At 43.8% G+C, this 23,593-nt stretch overlaps 1 protein-coding gene across 2 annotated transcripts in view; it reads right to left on the bottom strand.

The window, feature by feature from the left end:
* Positions 1–23,593, bottom strand: part of MANBA (mannosidase beta) — a 70,109-nt gene that overhangs the window by 16,117 nt on the left and 30,399 nt on the right. Inside the window, exons 6-9 of one of the 2 annotated variants that reach the window (XM_048509218.1) lie at positions 15,934–16,109; positions 9,030–9,140; positions 4,096–4,247; positions 2,707–2,824 (exon numbers count right to left, since the gene is read on the bottom strand). In XM_048509218.1, coding sequence (XP_048365175.1) covers positions 2,707–2,824; positions 4,096–4,247; positions 9,030–9,140; positions 15,934–16,109 — 557 coding nt within the window. The remainder of the gene's footprint in view (positions 1–2,706; positions 2,825–4,095; positions 4,248–9,029; positions 9,141–15,933; positions 16,110–23,593) is intronic. The other variant, XM_048509219.1, reaches the window with a different exon arrangement.

Raw genomic sequence — 23,593 nt, 5'->3', positions numbered from 1 at the left:
AGCCCTCAAAAGCAGAGAAGGATAAGAGGAAAATGCAGATCTGGGGCAACGTTTGTATGACAGTGGTTGGTGGAGAAAGGTCTACCTTCTCATGCTTCAGATCCAAAAGATTTCCACAGTGCAATTCTAAGCAGACTTACACCCTTTAATCCTATCGGTCAACGCACACAGAAGGATGTTAAATCAGGCTGCACTGCCATATACATGGAAACAGGATTGGTCACATATGGAACACTTAAGACATGGACTATTCATTTGGATGGCAGGGAGACAGGGCCCTTTAACTGCAACATGGCAGGCAACTATCCATACAGTTCAGTTCTTTCCAGGACGGGGCTGCAAAGGAGGAAAACATTCTCCCTGCTGAATTTTGGCCACCTTAAGACTTTCTAAAGCTGCACTAGGTTTCCCAATCCCCTTGCCCTCCCTTGTTTCACAACGACCTCCTTGAGCGGCAGCGACATTTTGGTTTTGTGCTGTTTCTAGGGGGAAGAATATGAAGAACCCTTTGGATTTGGACAGCCTCCAAAGTAGGGGTGAAAAAAAGACCTGAAATTTACCTGCCCGCACACTTAATCCCATGCTTTGTTCATCTCTTGAGGCTTACGGCCTCCCCTCCCACTGCATGGATTTCTGTAGGTGTCTCCTCCCAAGCTTCAGCTTGTGGCAACTGCCAACCTTCTGCACCCCACTTCTGGGGCTTGAAATCAGTCATGCTTGGCCTCGAGCCAAGTGGATTATTTTCAAGAATTACCAGACTTCAGCAATTATTTGTACCAGCCAAAGCGTTTCACCCACCTGGCTCGCCTAACAGTCGAAAGCCTGCTCACTGGAAATGACTCAGGGCAGCTACAGCTCAGCATACAGGGCCAGCAGAGCACAGGGGGACAGAGCACTCGGCTGGATTCAGTCTCCTACTCTTCCAGGAAGTTCACCGGGTGGCCTCAGGCCAGTCACTCAGCCTGGCCTACTTCACAGAGTTGTTGTGAGAATCAAAGAGAGCCAGCGTGGTTAAGAGCAGGTGCACTCTCATCTGGAGAACCACTCTGCTGCTTGAGCTGTGGAGGCTTATCAAGGGAAATAGATTAGCTGGTGCATTCCAATACATGCCAGCTGGGTGACCTTGTTACTTGGCCTAGTAACAGTTCTTTGGAGCTCTCTCAGCCCCACCCACCTCACAGGGTGTTTGTTGTGAGCGAGGAAGGGAAAGGAGTTTGTAAGCCCCTTTGCATGAGAAAGGGGGGATATAAATCCCCCTTTCTTCTTCGTCATCGTCGTCTTCGTCTTCTTCTTCTTCATGAGGGGAATACAAGCTACCAAGTGATGTCAGAGCCCTGCGAGAGTTATCACAATTCCATAGGGCCTATAAGACATGGCTGTTCCACCAGGCCTTCTCCATCTACAGGGGTAGGGAACCTGCGGCTCTCCAGATGTTCAGGAACTACAATTCCCATCAGCCCCTACCAGCATGGCCAATTGGCCATGCTGACAGAGGCTGATGGGAATTGTAGTTCCTGAACATCTGGAGAGCCGCAGGTTCCCTACCCCTGAGCTAGAAGTATCATCTTCTCTCAAACTCCGGGGGTGGGGCATGGAGGGGGGCGGGAGTGAGGAGGTGGTGGAGGGGATTACTTATTGCCATCTGTTTTTAACATATATTTAACAATTTTGGCGTTATAGTAGCACTGTTTTAATGTTTGTATTGGTATTTTAGATTTTATAATGTTTTAATGACTGCAATTTTGTGTTGTGACCCGCCCTGAGCCCTGCAGGGATAGAGCAGGATAGAAGTCAAATAAAATAAATATGTACACTCCTTGGAGCTCCTCAGACAAAAGAGAAGTTTTTTTCAAAAAAAATCATCATCTAAGTGATCATATTTGCTCTAATAGCAAGGTTTAATCACTTTTAAGATTATTTACTCTAATATTCTAAAATTCTAAGAGCAGCTTTAAGTAAAGTCATTGCATATACAGAGCAGTGTGTGCCACATATTTCCCGGAATATCCATCTCCAGCAACAGGGATCTTTTGCATTGCCTGTGGTGGGGAGCTACACAAATTGTCACACAAGATCAAGATGCCTCATCACGTTCACAAAAAGTGGATTTGGTTGAACAACAAGTACTTTTGTTGTTAAGGTATCTGCAATGGGATCTGGGTGACAGAAGGTCAAATCGCCACACTTTTGTGGAACTAGCAGGGTGAACTAGGGTCAGTCACTCTCTTTTGAGAATGGAGAATGTAGACATTGCTCCAAGCTCCAGGGAGAAATGGTGAGATTAAAACGTACTCAGGTGGTAGACAGAATAACACATCAACACATCTGATGGCAAAAACTCATACTGCTACCTTGACACTTGCAATAGTGGAAGTGCACCTTAGAGACCAACAAGATTTTCAGGGTACAAATCTTCAAAAGTCACAGCTCCCTTAACTGAATCCCAAAACTACCATCAGAAAGTGTCTGTTTTATAGATCTTCTTTAGATCCAACAAACCCTTGAACTGTTCGCCCTGCCACCTGTGGCCTACATTGGCTACCTGCAGCTTAACAGACCAATCTTTTTAAACACTGCCTTCCAAATTTACAGCTTATAGTTAATGGGGGGTGTGTGTGTGTGTGTTTTGTTTAAAATATATTTTCTGTTTCTCATTAACCTAAGTTTTCAGTCTGAGGTTTCTGATGTGCTGCTAGTTTTGATTACCATGATTCCCAGTTCGTCGCAGATATCATAGAACTCGTCTGGCTCATATACACCTCCTCCCCAAACCCGAAGCATGTTCATGTTGGCATCACCTGCAGACCAGAGCAGCAGCTTTAACCTGTGGAATGAAAGCACAACCAATATTCAGGAAGGAAGGCTGTGATTGGAAATGACATCATCACACTCTTGAAGAAAAGTGTTTTACTTCACTTGCGCCCCACTTTTCCCCCTAATGGGCACGGAAAGTAGGTCACAACAGGTTGTGGTGGGTTTTCCGGGCTGTGTGGCCGTGGTCTGGTGGATCTTGTTCCTAACGTTTCGCCTGCATCTCTGGCTGGCAACTTCAGAGGTGGATCACAGAGGGAAGTCTGCTATACAGTGAGGTCACAACAGTCTCCCCTTCTCCATTTTTATCCTCCCAAGCAGATGCACATGCATTGCCTTCTTATGTTTCGGTCTGTTGTATTTTTATCCCATTCTTCTTCCAAGGATCTCAAAATGATGGGAATACCCTCTCTTCCACCCTGTTTTATGCATGCAACAGGGCTAGCCTGACAGAGGCTGGTCCTGGGTCAACCCAGTGAGCCTTACGCCACACCAAACCCAGGTCTTCTGGGTCCAGTCGAACTCTCTAACAACAACACCAGCTTAGCTGCAAACACAGTTTTGTACATATGAGCCACACGGAACTGACAGGAGTTGACCCTCACTGGCATTTTGTTAATAGAGCCATATGTTAATACTGCAGGGACCACTGTTCCAGCTGCTTTTTCTACCCAGATCCAAAGGAGAAGCAGTTACAGCTATCAAAATACATCCACAATAAACAAAAACACCCCAAGTTCAAGTCCACCCACTCAGTAGGTAGAAACTTGTTCAATCATAAAATGGTCCATTCTTTACGAAAGGGAAACAAAAAAGGATGCTAAGGAGAAATCTAGGCTGGATCCTATAGTTTGTCATGCTACTGTTCTGTGTAAAGGGAGCTTTTTAGGCCTGGGATGCTATTCAAACATAAAACGCCCAAACCTAAGACTGAATGGTCTGGGGGGAAAAGAAGTTTACCACTTAATTTTGGTGAGTCGTAAGTGCCAACGACAAATCACCAAGAAGCATCTGATGCCAATCTTTCAACAGCCTGCTCTAAAAAGCACATGAGGAATCTGTCAAAAGTCCACAGAAAGCTAATGTGTCAAGCAAGTGTAGCCTATCAATGTGTAAAGATGATTTTTTAAAATTCTTATTTGAGCATGCAGCCCCCATGCAAATTGTCCTGCAAGAGAACACCACCCATAACACTGGATTGGTTCTGGAGATGTCTGAATCAGTATCAAAGAGCAAAGGCTAAGTACATCTGTGCATGTTTAAAGACCACTTAACCAAACTCACATTTTAGATGTCACTCTGTCTTGAAAAGAATCAGCTGGGATCCAGTTGGATCCTTTCATAAAAATGGGAAAGCCATTGATTCTGAAATAAAAACTTAAGCCAGGTGAACCAGGAATGGGGTCTTCCACAAGTTCCACCGTTCGAAAATAAACCTGTGAAAAGGTTACAATACAGACACATTTACAGCAGCTGCATAATACTAGCAAGCAACCTTTACACTTCAGGAACAAATCAGGGCATTCACAACATCTCATGGATTTTTTGCTTTTGTGTGAACATGTAACCCCCATGCCCAGAATGGGTTGAACCAGTAAGGGGGTGGAGACTCAGAGCAGCAGAAAGGCTGCAGAGCTCTTTGGAGAAGACAAGGCTACCAGACTCGGACCTTGGTTGTATAAGCCCTTGACACCTTGTTAAGGTAAACTGCAATATTGTTGGGAACTACTGGGAAGGTAGTTTATTTTTGCTATGTTGTAAATGTTGGAGTTTATTGTTTCAGGGTTTCTTTTTGCGGTTGTAAATGGGTGAGAGTTCTCCTGGAGACCTTCATCATGTTGCAACCTGTCCATCAAGCCCTTGGAGTCTTCAGGAGCCAGCCAACTTGCAAAGAAGAATTGGACTTGGCAGCATCAGTAGACTGTAACTAGAAGGACTTGAAAATGCAACCTGAACAGGACCTTGAATTGTAACGTTAAATGTGGATGTTTAATGTTATTTGTAAAGAGAAGTAAACTGTTTTGTTTAAATTTGGTTCTTTGCAACTCCTTCCAAGTACTGCCCCACAGAACCCACAAGCTGAGGTTACATACACAGAAGAATTGATAGGGTTTTACAAGTGCCTGCTTCATTCAGTCAAGCAAGAGTTAACTGCTGAAGTCACATGACTGGAATCACACGTGTTTCTGGAAAGACCTCTCTACTTTCTCCTTCCAGCAAAAGCAGAGAGACAGGCCCAGATAGACTGCACAAATACCCAGACTGAGCACTTGCGTAGTTTGCTGTTCCTATACTTAGTGCAACTTAGCTTTGTTATCTAGTAAAGTTCTACAAAACAACTCACTCGTATCTCTGCCTTAATATTTACTTTGCTAATTCGCTCCAATAGGACAAGAACACATAATTCTTCTATGTAATAAGACAACAGGGAACATATCTCAACACATGTTATTGTAACTCTTGCGTATGGATCAAATTGATTTTAGCTTGAGAAGAAACTGGAAATGCTGGAACATTCTAGTGTTTGTGTTCCACGTACATCACTCCAAGAGACAACACATGTATTAAGTGCTGCAAACGCCTACGCAGACTGCTAGCGATTACTGCAAGAAAAAATTTAATGAAACTGCCACCCTAAGGCTGGTTGTAATCAGACTAAACTCAGAGAATGAGGCTGAAGAAATTCAAGGCTGAGTTTAAAAGGGGACACCGGTCTTTTCAAACTAAGCAGGAAAATATTAACACTCTTCCTCTGAGAACTTTCAAGTAAAAGCTGATCCTAAAGGAAGCACATTCAAGACAGACTTTGCATTAGGGATTGAAGTTCCTTCTAAGGTAGTTTCTCCAGGAACTGGAGGAAGAAACCAAACAGCAAGGAAATATTGGGGAAAGCAGAGGTAAACATGGTTGCACTCAATGGGAACTACAGAACGAGACCACTTTATAAAGGCCGAATTCCCACTGAAAATTTAATCTAGATACAACCAAGTTTCAAAAGAATCAGCACCTTTTCATCCAGGTTCCAACATCCTCACTGCAGCATGTTTCTAGTGAAGACGTCTAGGCCTGCCCCTTGGGGGGGTGGGGGGGTACCTGCTATCAGGGGTGCAATTATTAAGCTAGCAGCACCAAAATTTCAGAGTATCTTTAGGAGACCCTCCTGGTGATAGCACCCAGGTTTGGTAAAGTTTGGTTCATGGGGGCCAAAGTTATGGGCCCTCAAATGTGTAGCCCCCATCTCCTATTAGCTCCCATTAGAGTGTTTTTTTCAAAAAGGTGCATATACAACCAGGTCCAGGAAAACCCCGTGATAAGGGGGGGAGGAGTTCCAAAAACTGGACTAATCTGTGTTCGGCAGTTCGGCAGTGGGGAGATCGCGAGGAAACCTGGATATTTCGGGTGACTATCCCAGGATTAATCGCTAGTGGGAAATTGCCTGAGGACAGGTTCCTGTCAACCACCACTCTGTTCATAAATGCTGCAGGTGTGGCTGTTCTGGACAAAGATACAGCACAATCACTCCTCGAGCATACCGCAAAATTAGGCCTCTTTTTGGGGGGAACCTGAACTTGAACTGAGGTAGTGAAGCACAGTGGTTTAGAAATCAAGGTATGACTCAAGAAATCAGCAGACCAGGTCTCATCACCACAACAAACTTGCCGATTGAGACAAGCTATTCTCTCTTTTCTCAATTCCTTCCCTGAAAATGGGGATGACAAGACTGGCCAAATCTACAGGGTTGTTGTAAGGATGATGGTTCTAATGTAGGTGAAGTGCTTTGCACACCCAAAACTCCATACAAGTGCAAATTATTAGCCCTGTGTGAACCGTGAAAAGCAAATCTCCAATGAAGACGGACTTCACATATTCAGACCAAGTGGGCTGAATTCAACTCTTTCTGCACTGACTCCTGTCACTCGAGCCCACTTGCAGTATGTCATTTTTAACTTGCTCCTCCAGGCTGCTGTGAAAACAAACTGTCATGTGACAATTTCTCAATGGTTACACCCACAGCCCAAACTGGCAAAGCCTCAATCAGGAAATTGGACTAAGAATTACTCTCATACCACCCCCAGCTTTCCTTTACAACTAGAAACCAGGAAGATACACAGCAGTCAGGGTTTGTCTCTGGTCTGCACCGTCTGTGACTCACCAAGCTGAATGTTTAATAATTCTTCTGCTGCTGTCATCTAACTCAAATAGTCAAAACAGACCTGTTGCAAAGCATCTAGAAATCAATACTATTGAACTGGTAGGGCTGCATTCGGCTCTGGCAGGTCACAAGTTATGAAGGCCCAGCTTAGCTCAACCTATCAACTCCCCAGGTTTCCTACAGCCCTTTGAAGGTGCTATATATTTCTCTCCTTTTTTCATGAGAACCAGGCCCTCTGGGCATTGAATCAAAAAATGTCCTTCAGGGAAGAAAAGTGCTTTTTGAATCTCACAGCTTGGTATAGTTTTAGTGTGTCAGACTAGAATCTGGGATAGCCCAGATCCATATTCTGCCTTGGAAATTCACTGGGTGACACTGGGCCAGTCGTTCTGTCTCAGGCTATCAAACGTCACGAGGTTGTTGTGAGGATGAACAGAAGAAGAGAACTATGTTGTAAGTCACTTTGGCTCAGTGCAATATAAATACATACAGTGTAGTATAAATATTTAAAATACATACAGAAGCAAGTTTGTAGAAGCAGTGGACTACAGGCAGCATATAATGTACTCAATTATGGCTGGAAATTAACACCTCAGCTGTGCATTTTCAGTCACAATTTGGGGTGCTTGTCTTTACACTATGACAATCTTTCTTTGAATATCTGCCTATTGAGGGTGTATCGCTCATAGGGACATGGGGATCCCATCTCCCCGGGAACAAGCCTTTGGGTTGGGGGGAGCCACTGGACTCTGTCTGGGTCCTCGTGCCCAGCCTCTCCATGGTGTAGCAACCCAGCCAGCGCCCGGTGCCCGCCCCCCCCCACCCGTGCTAGGGTGCTGCTTGCAGGTACCCAAGGCCAGGCCCAGCCATATGACCAGGAGGCCTCTCCCCTGCCGGGGACCACACGGTTACTTTGAACTTTCACGTCCAAGTTAAGAGATATCAAGTGCTGAGGTTTCTACACCTTGCAGTTGTTGGGGACAAGGCAGTGTTGGAGAACTCAGAAAACAGAGCTGCAAGCTTTTAATGAAACACCTTTCCCTCTTTTGAATTTCAAAGCAGCTATAATTTGTCTCCCAGTCTGACTGGTTGGGCAGGTGCCAGGTAGAGGTGAAAGCTGACTGCTGGCAGAGGAACTCTGCTCATCTTCTAAGTTCTCAGAGCCAAGAAAAACGCTGCAGTTCTTTGGAAAACTACTTTCCATGTGACAAGTGGCTCCGTGTGGGGCTTGTCATGTTTGTAAACTGGCCTCCTCACGTGAACAGCCTCTGTATCAGCGGCGACTAGGAAATGAGGAGCTGCCAAGCACACAGCAAGAACACCTAAATGGGGTCATAATATTTTGTCTGGAATCCTGTAGGGTGTGAGATAGTTGCTCTAGGGAGACACAGACAAACGCTGGGGGAAAGCCCAGCTCTTCCTTTACATACTGCTATGTAGACAGAACGTATCTCCACTGGAACAATCCACTTCAAGGCTTAATATATTTAATTCCAGCATCAGTTTTTACAGACTAGAACCCACTTCCTTCTAGTTTGCAAAAGTTTGCATGGAATTAAATTTAGTTAGCCTTGAAGGTGCCCCGAGACACCTGTTTACTTTCGCTGCAGCAGAACAGCATGGCCACCTCTCTGGGATTACTTATTTATTTATGTATTTATCCAGCCTCCTCTGTGGAGACCCAAAGCAGCTGAGCATTGGTCTCCTCTCCTGCATTTATCCTCACAAGATGAATCCTGTGAAGTAAGAGAGAGAGACTGTCTCAAGGTAACCCAGTGAGTTTCTACAGCAGACTGCGAATTCAAAACTGGATCCAATACTCTAACCCACTATGCCAAGCTGGCTCTTCATTATCAGCACTGAAGTGTGTAACTCAATTAGAGGGGGTTCTCAGCACCAGGGAATCAATGGGCCACCCTAGCCTCTGGCTGCAACCTTGCACCCAGTTGGCCCATGGAACTGAAGCCACCGAACAAGTGTAGCATTTGAAGTCTGAACAGGCTTCCTGAGGAAGTGAAAAGTGATTGGCCTGCTGAGGTTATTTTCAGCAGGAGATCTGGCATACCTTAGAAACCTGCTCAATCTTGTATGCTCCCTCTATAATGAATACTGTTGTCATGTTGTATCCGGTCTGGTTTCCGTGTCCTCTTGGCCACCAGGTCTCGAGTGCCATGCTCTTATATAAGAAAGAAGGGGGGGTGGGGGTGGAAAAGATAATCTCATTTAAAGACAAAAGTCAAGATTAAAATTGTCAAACAAAGAGCCATCTTAAGCAGTTCTCAGACCTATGGGTTATTAGGAAGTAATCAATAATTTAAATTGCTGCTGCTGCTGCTGCTGCTATTACTACTATTACTACTACTAGTAGTAGTGGTGGTGGTGGTGGTGGCGGCGGCGGCGTTAGTGGTAGTACCAATTGAACAAACTGAAGAAAATGTTTCTAGGTTATTATAAAATTTCTTCAAAATCATTTTCATAAGGAAAAATAACTGATGCTTAAATATAAGTTACAGCTTATAATTTAAAAATCTAATTTAATTAGAATTAAATACCTAATTAAAATATATCTAATGAAGTAATGAAATGAATGTGTGGCCCATGACTTACTTGCCATTGTTCCCTATTGTATACAATAGGTCATTGAACAATTTCTTGAGAAATAGTTATTTGCTATCTTTGTTTGCCTTTGCAAATTATCACCTGGTGCCAGTCCACCTGGTGATGCATTTATATGAGCTAAGAAGATTTTTCAGCATCTGAGTCTGCATGTAAATGATATATTCTGGTGCCAATGCATGGCTTTTCTCTAGGGGTCACGAGCAAGAAAAGCTGGTTCTGTGTGCTTGCAAGAAAAACCTGATGTGTCCAGCACTGACAGGCTAGCACATGTGACGTCATAAATTTTTCACGTTTAAAAAAACCCCTGCATTGCAAATAAAATAAAACAGAAAGACTTGCACAGATCAATCTTAAATGTGTTTTCTCAGAGGTAAGTCCCATAGAGCATTTCAAGGCTGAGTTTACTTACTCTGCAGAGCTCTGTGTGATCTCCATTAGTGCCTAACACTCTAAAGAAGGGAAAGGAGCAGGGGAGAAACATGGAAGGAGTGACTCAGTTGTTGACAAGTTTGTCTGTCAATCACCCTGAAATAGCAGGAGACACCCCACAGGAGGAAGGCACTGCCTCCTGTTTGTATGCATCTTTTAGCAAGACAGCTTCATTATGTTCTCAACAAGTCCTTCTAGCTTTCAACTCCTATTGATTAGCTGACTGAAACCATTAGCTCCTTTCACTTTGGGTGGAAAAGGACAGAGAAACAAGATTTTAAAATTGTAAGCTCCTCAGGGCAGGGACCTATCTTTTTGATGTTTTATTTTTTTATTTGTTCAATGTATATACCACCCTCCCCCAAGGGGCTCAGGGTGGTTCACATCAATAAATACATTAAAACAATAACAACTACCAGAGTCATGAAAACATTCCATCCGCACAGAAAATTAAAACATATTTCATTGATGGTGTCAGAATTATGTGACGTGGAATATGTCACTGCTCACTGATGGAATTATGTAAAACAGGATGATAATCAGGTTCACAACTAGAATAGAAGAAATAGTCCTGGTATTTATGCAGAGTACTAAGGAGACATGAAGACATGATTGAAACAGGTGGGTTCTTCAGAAACAAGTGGGTTCTTCAGAAAAAGCCACTGTTTAAAAGGACTAAGGATCCCACTCCCCTGCCACTGCACCTTGATATGATAGAGAAGGGGTGGCCAACCTATGCTGGCAGGGGCTGATGGGAATTGTAGTTCATGAACATCTGGAGCACCATAGGTTGGCCACCCCTATGATAGAGAGAGGAAAGCTAAATTATAAGATCCTATGTATCTGTCAAGGTGTCATGTTTGGGAGGGGGGAATGCTCTGGGAGCGCTCTCGCTTATGCAGGTGCCTAATTATGTCCAAGTTCTGTCCTTGAGATTTGTGGCTGGGAAGAGCCTCCAGGCTGGACACTATTAACTCTGTCGTTCCCATGCGGGAGTAGGGATTGTTCTATCCATATTACCAACTGTTCTGGAGCACTTTCACCAGAACTGTCTTTCTCTGTCCCTTACTTGCCTTCAATAAAATCCTTTGAACCTCACAAGCATTTTATTGTCAGATCGGGGGATTTGACAGTATCCTATTTTATCTAACATGGTTTTATCCTGCCTTTCCTCCAAGGAGTTCAAAGCGATATGCTACGGTTCTTCCCTTCTCCTCTACTGGTATGGTAGCCGGCCGTCCCGGAGATCTCCTGGAATTACAACAGAGCTCCAGATAGCAGAAAAAATTGCCCTGGAGAAATGGCTGCTTTAGAGGGTGGTCTCTACAGCATTATACTCTGCTGAAATCTCTCCCTACCCCAAACCTTGCCCTCCCCAGGATCCGCCCCTCAAATGTCCAGGAATCTCTGACTGGGAGTTGGCAACCCCATCTATTGGAGAGGTGTGCCATATTGGTTCAGAAATAAATCCCCATTTATTTAATGTGTGAGGATTATTTCCAGGCACACGTGCACAGAATTGCAGCTCAAGGATCTAAGGGCATGTCTACCGAGCAGGTTTTCTTACACGAAGGAGATCCAATTTGGTTTGTCCTCCCCTTCCTTCCATAATATTACAATCACGATCATTCTATAGCATTTTAACAATGCAACATTTGCAGCGTTCTTAAATACCGATTGTGCTGGGCTTAAACAATGTGTTCTTGCAATCCAGCCAACAGTGTCAACTGTCTTGCACGGGAGATGTTCCCTCTAGCATATGCTCCCTCTACACCCACAGTCCAGACTGTCTCCGAGTCTTTACAGGAGTGTCAAAATCCCCTCGTTTTATCAACGCGAGAAGTGAAAACAGATCTCCTGCTTTCATGATTCAAGCATCTTTTAGCTACTCCGTACAAATAACAAATCAGCTTACTACAGACAGCAGCAGCCGCAATTAAATAAATGCTGATGTACAGTTTTACTAGGCGCAGTAAAGAGGCAAACAATAACAAGAAGGCACAGATCACAGAACGTGATAGGGCCAGTGCTGAATATAACAAACGTGCTAAAATGCTTATGAAATGCTCAGGCAGCAAGGAAGGAGCCTGGCAACGTGATTTGATATGCCTGTTGCCAAGGCACAATTATAAAGCTTAGCCACTGAAGCCCAATTATCTGGAACTGCTTCAAGCAGCAGCGTGCAAATGGCCAAGAATCAGAGGTACGGAGAACAAAACGGCATTAATGTGTACCTTCCACCGTGCTGTGTAAAACACAGACCGGCTTGAAGAGCACAGGCACAGACCAAGCTCGCTCATTGGCTGCTAATGATGTCATATCTCTGCATGCCCCTTCTCAGCTAAAAAAACATGGAGTATGCTCAAATCTGGGGGGGGGGGTGGATTTACACATTTTGAAAAGGCTGCCTTCAGCTCAAGCCTTCTCAGTCTTGAATGCTACCTAGAGATGAGTTAGGCTCCAACAGGAGCCGGCTCCTTGTTGCTGAATGCTCACACCACAGAAATCGTGAGCCCAGATTTCGCTATTCACGAAATCAACAAGGCGTTTATTTCTTATACTGAAATAAGAATATAGAACCAAGGAAACAATCAGGGACAGCAGCCCGCGGAGGGAGAAACTGGGCAGAAAGGGATTTTATGGGAATCGCCCGCCCATTTGAGCCTGCAGATGAGTCTGTTCTGAGGCTGCTCTTCTGAAGGGAGATCGGGGTGCCAGTCTTGATGGCTTCATCTATGCCATATGATCCCCTTCAAAGCTCTTATTCACTGAATGGTACTAACCACAAACATACAATTACTACTCATTCTTTCAGTTCCCACTGCCCAGAGCAAGCACTATGCCTCGCCCAACCCACAAACTCCATGGCCCCTTCCACACATGCAGAATAATGAACCTTCAATCCACTTTTGCAACTGGATTTTACTGTGCGCAAAATCCACTTGCAAACAATTGTGAAAGTGGATTGGAAGTGCGTTATTTTGCATGGGCGGAAAGGGGTCCATGTGGAGTTCGGGGGCAGGGAACGCCTGGTTGACGCTGGATCAAGCTTTAAATTGCAGGCTTCGAGACCTAGCCAGGCTGGACCCAGCATCAAACTGAGCACTGGGTCTGACCAGTTCCAGCTTTTTACTTCTGACTCCACCCTGCAAGTTCCATGGAGCTTGGGGGCGGAGCCAGTGGTACAAAGCTGGAGCCAGTCAAACCAAGCACACTTCAATTCTGGGTTCAGGTTTGAAGTGTTCCACTAAATGCCTGCCCCCTGAACTCCTCATGCAGTCACTCCCAGAGGCTGTGGGGCGCAGACTGGCGCTTCTTGAGGTGTATGCTCCAGTTATATACTCTGCCTTGTCCCACCTAATAATTGCCTCTGCCAGTGCCTGATTATCAAACTCACACAGCAAGTAAGAAGTTGCCTGCTCTTAATCCTGCACCCTTCAGTAATGTTTCTTGTCTTTCTACCACAAAATGTTCCCGTTACAAGCCAGTTATTCCCGTCCTGTGAAATGACCATCAGGCTTAACATTTTGGACTGAAAGCACTGACTGTGTTACAGTTGTGGTTGGGAGGGGAGAAATATAATGCCATCACATGCGTGGACGGGGCCAGAAAACCAGAGCAAACCAAGCGCGGCAACCTTGAAAGCTAAAAAGTGTGCAATTAAAAATTAAAGGAAAATTAAAGAAAAAACTCCAAATATGAGAGTAAAGGTCTCATCTCAGCCATCCATGGGGCAGTTTGAGTGCCGCCAGCTACTTGAGATTCAGCTGCCTTGTTAACTCTACCATAAGTGTTTTGGCATATATAGAGTGCCTCCAATTCATTCAGTAGAATCATAGAGTCAGAAGACACCCCAAGGGCCATCAAGTCCAACCCCCTGCAATGCAGGAACACATAATCAAAGTACTCCTGACAGATGGACATCCAGCTTCTGTTTAAAAACCTCCAAAGGCGGAGAAGGTTAGTGCATTCCACTGTTGAAGAGCCCTTGCTTTCAAGAAGTTTTTCCTGATGTTTAGGTGGAATCTCTTTTCCTTCACCTTGAACCCATTACTCCTAGTCTCTGAACCCATTACTCCCTCACCAACATGACATCCCTTCAAATATCTAAACATGGCTATCATATCACCTCTTAACCTTCTCTTCACCAAACTAAACATACCCAGCTTTTTAAGTCTCTCCTCGTAGGGCATGGATTGCATACCTTTTACCTTTTTGGTTGTCCTCCTCTGGGCCCGTTCCAGCTTGTTAATATCCTAATACATACACAGTATAAGTAGGCTAATCAATTCCCATCAAAGAATCAGAGAATGCATTGCTTATATACTGGAAGAATCCCCCTGTGGATGTATGGCACATTTTGGACATTCCCTCCTTATGCTAGTAGTGTCCTATAAATGAATCAAAACTCCACAAAGGTTTGGGTCCTGCCTGATATATTTCAAAATTTCTCATTCCCAGGGGCACATTCAGAAAGGCACCATGTCAATGAGGGGTCCTCTGAAGTCAGAGAGGACATAGTCCTTGAAAAAGACTCACTATAGCAAAGCAGAGGTGAGCCAGACATGGGTCCAGGAGAGAAAGAAATTCCCCCATCAGTGTTCACACCCTTCCTAATGTTTCCCATCTCTGTGGCCCCTTCCGCACATGCAGAATAATGCACTTTCAATCCACTTTCACAATTGTTTGCAAGTGGATTTTGCTATTTTGCACAGTAAAATCCAGCTGCAAATGCACTGAAAGTGGATTGAAAGTGCATTATTCTGCATGTGCGGAAGGGGCCGATGTTCAGCTCTCACCAGTTCTCAGCACACCTTCAACACCTGGCAGACTATTTATACAAGCTTGCTCATGTTGACAGCAAAACGTTGACTTTACAAGTTTACACAGAACGATTAGCCTCAAGGAGGTGTATATTTCTACAGACGCAACTTCTGTCGCGCCGTTAGAACAACATCAGAAATGGGACAAAGTTTGTCCGTTAACAGAAACAAAACAAAACAAAGAGTGAGGAAGTAACATTATTAGCACATACCTTTGTATTATATACCAGGATGAGTTCAAAGGATGTGGGGTGATATTGAAAAAACACATTTCTCATTAAATGTGGGTGTTTCCACACTTCCAAAAATTGTTGGCTGAGTCCTCAGAGCTTGATAAGGTATTTGTATTCAGGTCTTCCTCGGGGAGTGTGATGCCAGACCTTTAGAACAGGCTGTCTGAATTCCAGGTCTCGCACAATAATTTAAAGTTGAATTAACATAACTATATATCAAGCTTTTTAAAGTAACAGTGGCCCAATAAATTTACTCTCCTGGCTGGTTAAGAGGGGTTTTTTGGAATAAGGAAATGAAACTTTTAGGCTTCATCTTGGTGATACAACACAGAAAACACAGCAAAATGAATGTACATCGTGTATCAAGGGGATGCACGACATTTAAAGCAGGAACTTTCACATCTTCTATTCTCCAAGAAGGTATCACTGAGCACATGATACAAACAGCACAGAAAAAAGGAAAAGTACTAACAGGACATGAAATATGCTTATTCACCTACGGCGTGAAGCATCACGCCCAGGCAACCAAACAGGGAATCTATTACAAATTGGAAAAATGCTGATTCTTTCTGCTCTTTCACTGAAAACAACAGAAGTTAACATTGGTTAAAGCTGTTTGCAAAAGCATCCATAGGCTCATTCCGCACATGCAGAATAATGCACTTTCAAACTGCTTTCAGTGCTCTTTGAAGCTGTGAGGAATGGCAAAATCCACTTGCAAACAGTTGTGAAAGTGGTTTGAAAACGCATTATTTTGCGTGTGCGGAAGGGGCCCTAGTTACAAGATGGACTTGCACGGTAGTAAAACTGTCTGTAATTTTTGCAGGAAATGTTTTGCTTTAGCAGGACTGACCAGGGATCTTACCTTACTTATGTTTATCAGCAGCGCAATGCTGCTTTCTCCAGGACAAAGCTGTATGGTTTGGGCCTGCAGCGTCTGCAGCTCAGGAATGCTCACAGTCATGAGACCGTCAACTGGTTTGGAGCTGGCTAAATCAAAATCCGACTGTATTTCAAGACTCCACTGCTGTGTGTTGTGTTCTGAACAGAAACAAAGTAGAGTATGTATGAGAGATGACAGTATTCTATGAATCTTTCTTTACTTTTAACATAAAACATTATAGCAATCTTAACCATGGATCTGGAAAGACTGGAGATCTAAATCTCCTCGTGGCTATGGTCCTACACAGGTCCTATGTAGATGACTCAACCCCCCCCCCCCCAGCATAACCTTCACTTCCACAATTAACAGCAATGGTCACTACCTTAGATGACAACATATGAGAAGGCAAGAATCACTGGGAAAGACAATAATGCTGGGGAAAGTTGAAGGCAGCAGGATAAGAGGAAGCTCCAACATGAGGTAGAAGCCACAGCCTTCCATTTGGAAGACCTGAGCAAACAATGATAGAACATTTTGGAGGTCAATTAATACAGCTAATGATAGGACATTTTGTAGGTCATTAAGGTTGCCATAAGTTGGAAGTGACTTGATGGCACATAGTACACATAGATTTGTTCAATGGCTATTGGTCGTGACCACTGAATGGAATTTCCTTGTTCAGAGGCACCTCTAAATATTAGTTTCTGGACAGCAACAAAGGAAGGGGCTTCCGCTCTGCTTAGAATAGAATAGAATAGAATAGAATCTTTATTGGCCAAGTGTGATTGGACACACAAGGAATTTGTCTCCGGTGCATATGCTCTCAGTGTACATAAAAGAAATACATTTGTCAAGAATCATAAGGTACAGCACTTAATGATTGTCATATAGGTCTAGTAAGCAATCAGGAAACAATCAATAGTAATAAAAACATAAAATGTAAAATCATAAAATAAAATGAAATGTCAGCACAGGCTATAGTCATACAGTCATAATTGGGAGGAGATGGGTAATAGGAATGATGAAAAAAGTAGTGCAGTAATTATATAATAAATATATAATAAATAGTTTGACATTATCGAGGGAATTATTTGTTTAACAGAGTGATGGCATTCGGGAAAAAACTGTTCTTATGTCTAGTTGTCTTGGTGTGCAGTGCTCTGTAGCGACGTTTAGAGGGTAAGAGTTGAAACAGTTTATGTCCAGGGTGCGAGGGGACAGTAAATATTTTCACAGCCCTTTTGACCCGTGCAGTATACAGGTCCTCAATGGAAGGCAGGTTAGCAGCAATTGTTTTTTCTGCAGTTCTGATTATTCTCTGAAGTCTGTAATGATCTTGTTGGGTTGGAGAACTAAACTACACAGTTATAGAGGTGCAGATGTCTGACTCAATGATTCCTCTCTGTAGAACTGTATCAGCAGCTCCTTGGGCAGTTTGAGCTTCCTGAGTTGGCTTAGAAAGAACATTCTTTGTTGTGCTTTTTTAATGACATTTTGATATTAGGTGTCCATTTTAGGTCATGAGATATGATGGAGCCTAGAAATTTAAAGGTCTCTACTGTTGATACTGTGTTGTCTAGTATTGTGAGAGGAGGTAGGATGGGAGGGTTTCTCCTGAAATCTACCACCATTTCTACGGTTTTAAGTGTGTTCAGTTCTAGATTGTTCCAGTGGCACCACTAATGAGGCTAGTTGTTCAACCTCCGCCTGTATGCGGTTTCATCGTTGTCTTGAATGAGACCAATCACTGTTGTATCATCTGCAAATTTCAGTATTTTAACAGATGGATCATTTGAGATGCAGTCATTGGTATACAGAGAGAAGAGAAGTGGTGAAAGTACACAGCCTTGGGGGCCCCTGTGCTCATTTTACAGGTGTCTGATGTAATTTTTCCTAGCTTCACCTGCTGTTTCCTATCTGTTAGGAAGCTTGTGATCCACTTACAAATATGCTCAGGTACTGCTAGCTGATTTAGTTTGCTTAGAAGAATGTCCGGTCTGATAGTATTGAATGCTGAACTAAAGTCAACAAAGAGGACCCTTGCATAGGTCTTTGGCGATTCAAGATGCTGTAGGATATAGTGCAAAGCCATATTAACAGCAGCATCATCTGGTCGCATCTATTTTGCTCGGGTATGCAAATTGCAAGGGTCCAACAGTGGATCCGTGATGGTTTCTCAAATGGTACATCACTAGCTGGCTTTCAAAAGTTTTCATAACTACAGATGTTAGGAGCAACTGGTTCAGAAGTTGTTAAGTTCCCTTGGATGGAAGGCTTCTTCGGCACTGGGACGATAGTGGAGCCGCTTGAAGCAGGAAGGAACATAGCACATCTCTAGTAGGATTGCTGTTAAAGATTTGGGTGAAGATGTGGGGGCCAATTGGGACAGCACAGACTTTTTAGGCAAGAAGGTGTTATCTCTGTCTGGGCCTGGTGCTTTTCCAGGCTTCTGTCTGGTGTAAATAGATCTTGCACTTCCTTTTCTGAGATCTACTAGGGGTTGTAAAACCCAAATGAAATGGGTTCAGCTATAGGGAAGTTTGGCTATTGTTGGTGCATCTGGAGATAGAGGTTGTGGAGAAAGGTGACTGTAGATTGTTTTCAAAACCTACAGTAGAACACGCTCAGGTCAAGCCTCGCCAATTAGCTGATTTCTCTTCAGCTTGGGAAGGTGGTTTTCACTGTAACCGTGTGATATTTTTTGAGAGTTTTCCACATGTTTGCTGGGTTCCGCTTTGGTGAAAACTGATTTTTTAGCTTTTTCAGAGTAGTTTCTTTTGTTGCTGCTCTGATCTCCTTTGTATAATACATTTCTTGGGCCTGATTGTACAGCATCTCTATCACCCCTTTCTTGTAAGGCCTCTTTGGAATCCATCGTGAACTGCTTAAGTTTAGCTTCGTGAACCAAGGTTTAAGTTGTTACTTATATATAACGCAAGTTCCTGGTTGGTATAACAAAGATCTTCACAGAAGCTGGACATATAAGGATGTTACAGTATCTGTGAGTTCATCCAAATCTGCAGAGGTGTCTTTAAAAATATTCCAGTCTGTACAGTCAAGGTAAGCTCTGCAGCTCTTAACTTTGCCTCTTCAGTCCAAGTTCTCACTTGGGATTTGAAGTTATTGGTTTTGTGGCTTTTAAATCTTTGTTTGTAAGCAGGTACAAGGTGAATCATGCAATGATCAGGAATGGCCTACAGCTGCTCTGTGGTAAAGCATCCCATAAGCATCTTTCAGTGTTGTATAAAGCAGTGGTCTAAGATATTCCTTGCCTCTGGTGGGACACAGTTGGATGCCTGGAAAGTATCTTTGGTAGGTCTCTCCCTTAAGTTTGCTTTGTTTAAATCTCCCTGCAAATAATAACCAGTGAATCAGGGTATTTGGCTTCAGCCTCCATAATCTGGATCGGTTAGAGTTCTTAATGCCTTTTACAGATGCTGCTTGTGGATGAATAGCTGGCAAAACCAAAAAAAAAAAACAGAACTGAATTTATCTCTCGAGGGGAATAAAAGGGTTTGGTAATTAATAAGTAAGTGACTCCAAATTTTCTAATTCACAGAATTTGAATTATTGTTATGTCTCTGACACTACAGCTTCTTTGTTGATGTATATACATTAATCCTCCTCCTTTTCTCTTCCCCCTTGATAATTCTGCAATCCCTGTCTGAGAGAATCGTAAAATATCTGAAACCCCCCCGGGCATGCACATTGCTTATTATCATCAATGCTCCTCATTTAGCCAGGTTTCCCCAGTAAAGCATACAGGGGCAGGATATGCTTGTAAAAATCAGAATTGCATCTGTTTAAAAGAAGTGATTTCATCTATCTTGTTGGCAAGTGAGCATAAATTGGTAAGAAAGATTGAAGGGAGCCGGGTTTTTTAATTCCCCCCTTATTCCTTAGCTCTTATTTAAAATTCCCGCCCTTTTACCTCCTCTTCGCCTCCTGCCGTCACTGTGCTTGTTTCTTTTTTTTTTGGCTGCTCTGTTGTTGCCGGGAAATGGCTGCCTCCTGTGCTGAAATTTCCTCCATGGTTGTAAAGATCTGTTGTTGCCAGGAAATGGCTGCCTCCTGTGCTGAAATTTCCTCCGTGGTTGTAAAGACAGATAGGGGTAAAGTTGCAGAGAGCCACTCCTTAAGGAAACGTTCCCTAATTCTTAGCAGATGGTCTCTGGAGTATGAAATTCGTTGTAAATTGCAGGAAATAGTAGAAAGTGTAGAAGCCATTTGAGAGCATTCCACCGAGGCAGCCCTCGTCGGCGCCATCTTGGGGGAGGACCAAGGTCTTAGGAACTTCCTGTAGGTATCTGACCAGCCATTGTGAGAAACCGAATGTTGGCCTTAATGGTTCTTTGGTCTGTTCCAGCAGGATTCTTAACCTCCCTCATATAGGATGTCTGAGGAATAAATAGGGCAGTTCCATGTAGGCTTCACTGAACTTCTTGGGCCAAGGGTGGGTAGAACTATGATCAGTAGAGAAACCAGCATTTTCCACAGTTAAGTGACAGTTAAGTGGCAGAGCTGCTGCTTCATGGAAGCCACTTTCTGAGGACAGTTCAAAACTGTTCTCTTGAAGTGGGCAGCGCATGTGTGAACCAGCCCACTGAAAAGGAATATGCCTTACTCACTGCAGTCTTCTCCACACAGAGGGAAGGGCTTGACATATTTTAATCTCTACTAAAATGAAGGGACATTAATATTACTAATATTTGTATTAAGACATTTATATTGTCACCTTTTTTTCAATGTGGGTTCAATGTGGCTTACCATAATAGTTACAAACATTTGCAGTTAAAACCAAAAATAAACAGCAACTCCAGAATGTCTCCGTCCTTCTCCACTCCCTTAAAAGATGCCAGCCATTCGAACAGGCTCAAAAGCCCTGGGGGAAAAGGCCTCACAGCACCTCCACAGAGCTGGAGCCATGACGGAAAAGGCCCAGGGCCTGGTCGATAGCTGGTACACAGGGACATGTGGAAGGAGACAGCCCTTCAAAAATGTGGGTCCCAGTTTATGGAGGGCTTTAAAAGTCATAATCAGCACCTTGAACTGTATTTGCAAACAGATCGAAAGTCTGTAGCAGAAAACTGTAGCAGTTTTGAAACAGGAACGTATGTTCCCAGTGCCTAGCCCCTGACAGTAGCTGGGATTCCGCATTCTGGACCAGCTGTAGTTCTGGGGTTGTCTTCAAAGGCAGTACCATATACAGTGTGTTACAATATATGCTGAAGTCAAAATAAGTACAGAACTGGCTACCGCTATATGGTTCAGTCAATCTCCAAGGTTTGCTCCAATTCCCCTCCCCCCTTCTCTACTCAAGTAGTAACTAGAAACAGGATTTTCTAGAGTGGTGACCCTGCTTCTGGAACACCCTTTCCAGAGACAATAGGGTGGCAACAAGCTCTTCGTCTTTTAAGTAACAAGTTAAAATGGATTTATTTTCCCAGTATTTGAGGGATGATGTGTTCCTTGCAGTTCCTCTGATTGTTTTATTTACTTGGATTTTGCATTTATTTTTAGTTAGTGTTCTCAATTTCTATACTTAAGCTGGCAAGTCGCCTTGAATATATTTAGTGGAAAGGGAGAAAAATTTTAAAAAATGAAATAACTAAAAAGGGATTTGTTTACAGAACCACCCATTGCTTCAAGGCATCACAATTTTCAGACATCATTTATACCAACAGTGGTATTTCAATGCACATAAAGCAGAAAAAAGATATTTACCTCACCTAGAAAGTGTGACACCAAGTTAACCTTAGCAAAACAAATCTGGGTGGCAATTTCCCCACACAATAAAAACAAGAAATGGAATTACAGCAGCCATTGCAAGCTGACAAGGCCTCACAAGAAACAAGTAAGCTCCGGTCATTTTTAAGGGGGCTTTCGACATCTGTCATATTTGCTTTTATTCAGTCTATGTACAGTCACAGCTGTCTTAAGAGAGATTGCAGTTTCGAGGCAGTGCTGTACCCTGAACAAATGGGGCATTCAAAGAAAATGCGTGAAATTTTTCCCCACTATAGGCCTATGAAGTGGCTGGAGCTACGACAGAGGGAATGAATTAAGCCCATTGTGTCTGGATTTTGTGGGGCCTATGGCTGATTCTCTTGGGCAATTCAAGTGTGCTAGAAGCAACAGTTTGCTAAGGACTGGTCAGCGAAGGTCCCCTGACGCATCCCAAAACTTTGAAAATGATTCACTTACAGCGGTATTCCCAGCAAGTGTTTGTTCATCCCTCCCACTTTGCTTGAATAAACTACCTGCCTTTTGCCAAAGACCTGGCTAATCATCTCCTCCACATACAATGGACAATATCAGCAAATGCAGGAAGCCAGATGCCTTTTTAATTGCCTTGTGGCTGCCCCTGTCTAAGAAATGAAGCAGCTGCCAGATTCCCTTCGACCTTTCCTCAGAGTACACGAAACAATCCAAGAAAAAAACACAAAGGCATCTACAACTCTTTTCCTCTCCTTAGCTGGTCGAGCACTAATTGTCTGTTGCCTGATCCACAACCTCCCCTTACCCCCAGCCTCTTATTCAAATGTCAGTTATTGGTACCAGAGATTCCTAACTAAATTCTTTGGGAGGAAAACCAAAACAAAACGTATGTGTCAGTGACTTGGAGCAGAGTCTAACTGCCCACCTAACTGTGCACCAGGACTGTCAAGCTTCAAAGGGGGGGACTGGAGTTGCCCTTGAATTACACTGATCACCACATCAGTTCCCCTGGAGATGGGGCAGCTTCATTGGGCAAATTCCATTGGTGAAATTCCATCCCAAATCCTCCCCTCCACAAGGACTGCCTCCAAATCTCCAGGTATTTGCCAGGGCAGAGTTGGTAACCGTACTGGGAGCTCCAGTGTCTTCTCAGAAAATTCCCACCATACCCTTAGTTTATCACATGGTGTGCTAGCACTCTCCAAAGTTCAGGCATTAGGAGAGAAGGAAGGGTAAGTGCAGAGCTGACTATGAGTAGTGCTGTATGAAGGAGGAGGAGGAGGAGGAGGAGGAGTTTGGATTTATATCCCCCTTTCTCTCCTGTAAGAAGACTCTAGGAGGCTTACAATCTCCTTTCCCTTCCCCCGCAGCTCACAACAAACACCTGTGAGGTGGGTGGGGCTGAGAGAGCTCCAAAGAACCGGTGACTAGCCCAAGGTCACCCAGCCGGCATGTGTTGGAGTGCACAAGCTAATCTGGTTGACTAGATAAGCCTCCACAGCTCAAGTGACAGAGCAGGGAATCAAACCCGGTTCTCCAGATTAGAGGTCGATTCCCCACTGACAATTAATCGCGTGGTACTTACACAAAAAAACAAAGTTTCAGGCATGCCTCCCCACTCCTCGAGCGACAAAGGGTGTTTCCCATTTCTGGCGCTTGTTCCCCCCCATATTCCACGTTTTCACTGTACCTGCTTGGAAGTACAACTTTTTCTTTTACCACGATTCTTCCCAGTCCTGAGGGGAGGAACAGGGGACTAATCTTCACTTAATTTCCCGCCGTGGAGCGTGACGCAAATGCTGACGACCAATCAGTGGTCGCCGGGCGCTTAGTGATGCGCGCGCAAGATTTCCTGGTTTCATTTTCACCTTTGGGGTCAGAGAGCACAAGCACGAGGAGACGAGAACACGTGAGCCGGTTTCCA

Source organism: Sphaerodactylus townsendi, linkage group LG10 (genome assembly GCF_021028975.2).
Source record: "Sphaerodactylus townsendi isolate TG3544 linkage group LG10, MPM_Stown_v2.3, whole genome shotgun sequence".
Lineage (NCBI taxonomy): Eukaryota > Metazoa > Chordata > Lepidosauria > Squamata > Sphaerodactylidae > Sphaerodactylus > Sphaerodactylus townsendi.
This window is presented reverse-complemented; position numbering and strand designations above follow the sequence as displayed.